This window comes from Equus przewalskii, chromosome 6, assembly GCF_037783145.1.
Source record: "Equus przewalskii isolate Varuska chromosome 6, EquPr2, whole genome shotgun sequence".
NCBI classification, from domain to species: domain Eukaryota; kingdom Metazoa; phylum Chordata; class Mammalia; order Perissodactyla; family Equidae; genus Equus; species Equus przewalskii.
Window position 1 is genome coordinate 74,133,357 of NC_091836.1, and position 3,967 is coordinate 74,137,323.

Below are 3,967 nucleotides of genomic sequence, written 5' to 3' on the forward strand. Positions count from 1 at the left end.
AAGCTGGAAAGAGGAAAAATTAGCATGTTGGTGTTCAGCAGCCATTGGGAAGAAGGAAAGAATTGCCAGGGGATCTGGCTTCAACTGGCTGATAGGAAATTGATTGGTTGCCATTGGGCTTTTAATCTGTATCAGTTTCCCTTTAATAATAAACTACATTGATTTACTAAGGGAAACTGAATTTTCAGGAGTCAGCTTTCTTGAGTTCTACACATTTTGCTTATTTTCCTCACCAAGATTTGTTTACTTATAAAGCAACATCATTTCCAATACAGTTCTACTCAAAACATAGAGATGGGAAGATGATAAATATATCTCACTAATTGCCTTTCATATAATACATAAAATGTACCTCCAACTGCATGTCTTTCTTCAGATGAACTGCATTTGAATCAGGCTGTTGAGTCCACTTATCTTGACATATTCTAAAGTAGTACATATTCTTCCTTTATACACAGGACATGAAAAGCCTCATCTTTTTTTATTTTTTTAAGATTTTATTTTTTCCTTTTTCTCCCCAAAGCCCCCCGGTACATAGTTGTGTATTCTTCGTTGTGGGTTCTTCTAGTTGTGGCATGTGGGACGCTGCCTCAGCGTGGTCTGATGAGCAGTGCCATGTCCGCGCCCAGGATTCGAACCAACGAAACACTGGGCCGCCTGCAGCGGAGCGCGCGAACTTAACCACTCGGCCACGGGGCCAGCCCCTGAAAAGCCTCATCTTATTCGTTTCCTCTATCCCTTTTCCCCAAGATCACTGGCATTCCTTCTTTATTAGAATAGAATACATAGAGATGTATATTAGAATATATTGGAATAGAATATATATATAAAAGAATTGTTCCACTTCAGTGGCCCAAATTCAATTCCTGGGCATGTATATATACTATTTGTCAGCGACCATGTTGTGGTGGCAACCCACATACAAAACAGAGGAAGATTGGCACAGACGTTAGCTCAAGGCAAATCTTATTCAGCAAAGAAATAATAATTAGACTTTTTTTGCCTCGTGTTTTTGCCTCGTGCTCCAATCCCCCAAGGCCATTCATCTAGTTGCCAGGAGTAGTCAAATATTTGGTAGATGCAATTGAGGCAACATTGTCCTAAATAGGAGGATTTTTCAAATATCAATAGGAAAAAATGTGAGGTTAGAATAGGGCATATATATTAGAATATGTGACATATATATAATATATAATAGAATATATATTAGAAAAAATGACATATTACATAAATTATAATATGTGTTCAAAATTCTCTATATATTCTATTGTAATATATATATCCTAACACAGGTGTAATATTAGAATGTATATATATATCTCCTCAAGTCAACTTCTAGCTTTATGTAATAATTAAAATCTTATCTAAGTCTGAAAAAAGAGACTGAGTTTAAAAACAAGGTTCTCTTCCAGTAATGAGAAAGACTCAGCAATCCTGGGGCTCTCAAGGTTTGGAAATAAAGGCTCAAGCCCTGCTACACACAGAAAACAGGTAAACAATGCTTCTTCGAATCTGCTTGGTCTTGATGCTGTAGATAATGGGGTTCATGAATGGAGGAAAGAGAAAGTAGACATAGCTCATGGTTATATGGACCACATGTGGTACCTGTGGATGAAAGTCAAGCCAATCACAGTGATGTAAAAGACTAGGACACAGCTAATGTGGGAGACACAAGTGTTGAGGGCCTTAGTTCGCTCCTCTCTAGAGGCAATGCCCATAACTGTTTTAAGGATTAGGATATAAGAGAAGAGGATAATCAGAGCATCTAGGAAGAAAGTCAAAGCCACCAGAATAACAGGGTACACACGATTAAATGTAATATCAGCACAGGCAAGTTTCATGACATCTTGGTGGAGGCAAAAGGCGTGGGAAAGAACATGGGAATGGCAATATGGGAACCAATAAAGGGGAAGAATTGGGGGCACAATAGACAAAAAGCCCCTCAGAAGTACCCCTAGTCCTACCTTCATTATCCGGGAATTAGTAAGAATGGAGTTGTACCTTAGAGGGGTGCAGATGGCAATGAAACGGTCATAGGCCATGGCAAGCAAGACGCCCGATTCCACAATGGCCAGTGTGTGAATGAAGTAGGATTGAGTGAAACAGGCAGCCTGGGCAATTTTCCTCTGGTCCAGCATTAGGACACCCAGGCCTGTGGGCATTGTAGTTAGCGTCATCCCAAAGTCTGTACCTGCTAGCATAGCTAGGAAGTAGTACATGGGCTCATGAAGACTGTGGTCATTCTGAATAAGGAAGAGAAGTGTGCCATTGCCAAAAAGGATGGAAAGGTAGATGAGAAAGAAAGGAATAGAGATCCAGTGGTGAATTGTCTCTGAGCCTAGGAAACCAGTCAGCAAGAAGGGAGCAACACTTTTGTTGGACCACATAGTAGGCTTTTCAGGTGGAGAAGAGTTTTTTCAGGGGCTATGACCTCTAAATATGCAGTATTCTTTCTTTCTCTCCATCCTCTTGTAGCGCATCATCAAGCCATTTTTCACCTCAAAACTTACAAGCTTTTGTGAATTGTATCAGTCTGAATTATAAGTTTATACTGCCAAAGACTTTGCCTAGAATAACAAATAAAAAATAATAATAATCATGTTAGTGATCTCAACAATTTGCTCTTTAGCATCTAACTTTTATTCTTTCTATCATACATCTTGTGTTTCAATCACACATCTTGCTCCTAGTCCGCAAAATCATTCCTTTGCCTCTATTTCACTCTTTTTGCTCTTTTGCTGCTCCTCGTATTATGTTTCACATGGGCCCTTTTAGTTTCCATCTGGTGCCAGTTCAGATTTTCTCTCTTGAAGCCAATCAGATATTGCCTCACTGATTAATCACTGAGGAAAATGATTAATCAATAGAAGTGAGTCCGTCACCATGAAAAGTTTGAGAAATATTGTCATCAATATTGCCATCTCAAATAAACTATGAACAAGGAGATGACTCATTGAGAGTCTAGAGAAGTCAGAACAAGTGGGCAGAGTTGGTAAACTCATCTTAGAAAATGTGACTACTCAGTGGACTTGGAACTCAGGAAATTGTCAGTGCTACAAAAGATCTGAGACTTGTAACACCAGAGACAAATTTCAAAACAGGAAGAGAGAGAGGAGTTGAGAGCTCCTAAAGGAAACATTTTAAGGAAGACAGACTCCTAGAATAAAGGTCTCCTCATAAGCCAGAAGCCTAGTACTTATATTAGTCACAGATTAAAAACAAACAAAAATAAGACATGAGTATTTGAATGACAAAAGAAATGTAAGAAATTAATGATTGAATGCATAAATTATACCCAGCCTCTTCTAGGGAGGAGATAAAGATTCTCAGAGGGAAAAAGATGGTGACTCTGTTGCTGGTGGAAACAATCATATAGATCTCCTAATATTTATGTATCTGGAAAGCCCATATCCATAAAATTAAATATGACTTCTAAGGGGAACTTTGAAATATAACCTGTTTAATAATTATACTTTTATAAAATCAAATTAGTTTTGTTTGCATATAACCAAGAAATTTTGTTGCAAGTTGATGACCATAACAATTAAAGAGAAATATTAGTTTTCCCAAATTCAATTAAATCTATACATGCCCAGGGTCTTTTTAAATATTGTTTCCTCTCATAAATATCATTACTGATATCTCCAAAGAGGAATTCAGGAAGAATGAGGTGATGATAATCTTTGCACCACTTCCATTTCATAAAAACAAGAATAGATTTTTACCTTGAGAATTTGCACATGGTAACCATCTCTAATAATGAGCAGTGGAGATTTGTGGGAGACAGATAGAGGAAAGGTTAATGTGCTGTGGAAATGATCACCACTTCAAGGAAATACTGTCAATGACAAAAAGGTCAGTCTTGGCTCTGAAGTGACAGATACTTTGTTGATGTAGCTCCTGATAAGATTGCCAACCAACTTGATTCATCTTGACAACACTTACCTACCTCCACCTCTACACAGGA

The 3,967-nt window shown here is 38.0% G+C and overlaps 1 protein-coding gene across 1 annotated transcript; it reads right to left on the reverse strand.

Moving 5' to 3' along the window:
* Nucleotides 1-1,464: 1,464 nt before the first annotated feature.
* Nucleotides 1,465-2,387, reverse strand: LOC103554250 (olfactory receptor 51B4). The gene is given in 2 exon segments (XM_008525224.2): nucleotides 1,465-1,604; nucleotides 1,607-2,387. Coding segments are annotated over 2 exon segments (921 nt in total).
* Between the last annotated feature and the right edge of the window lie 1,580 nt (nucleotides 2,388-3,967).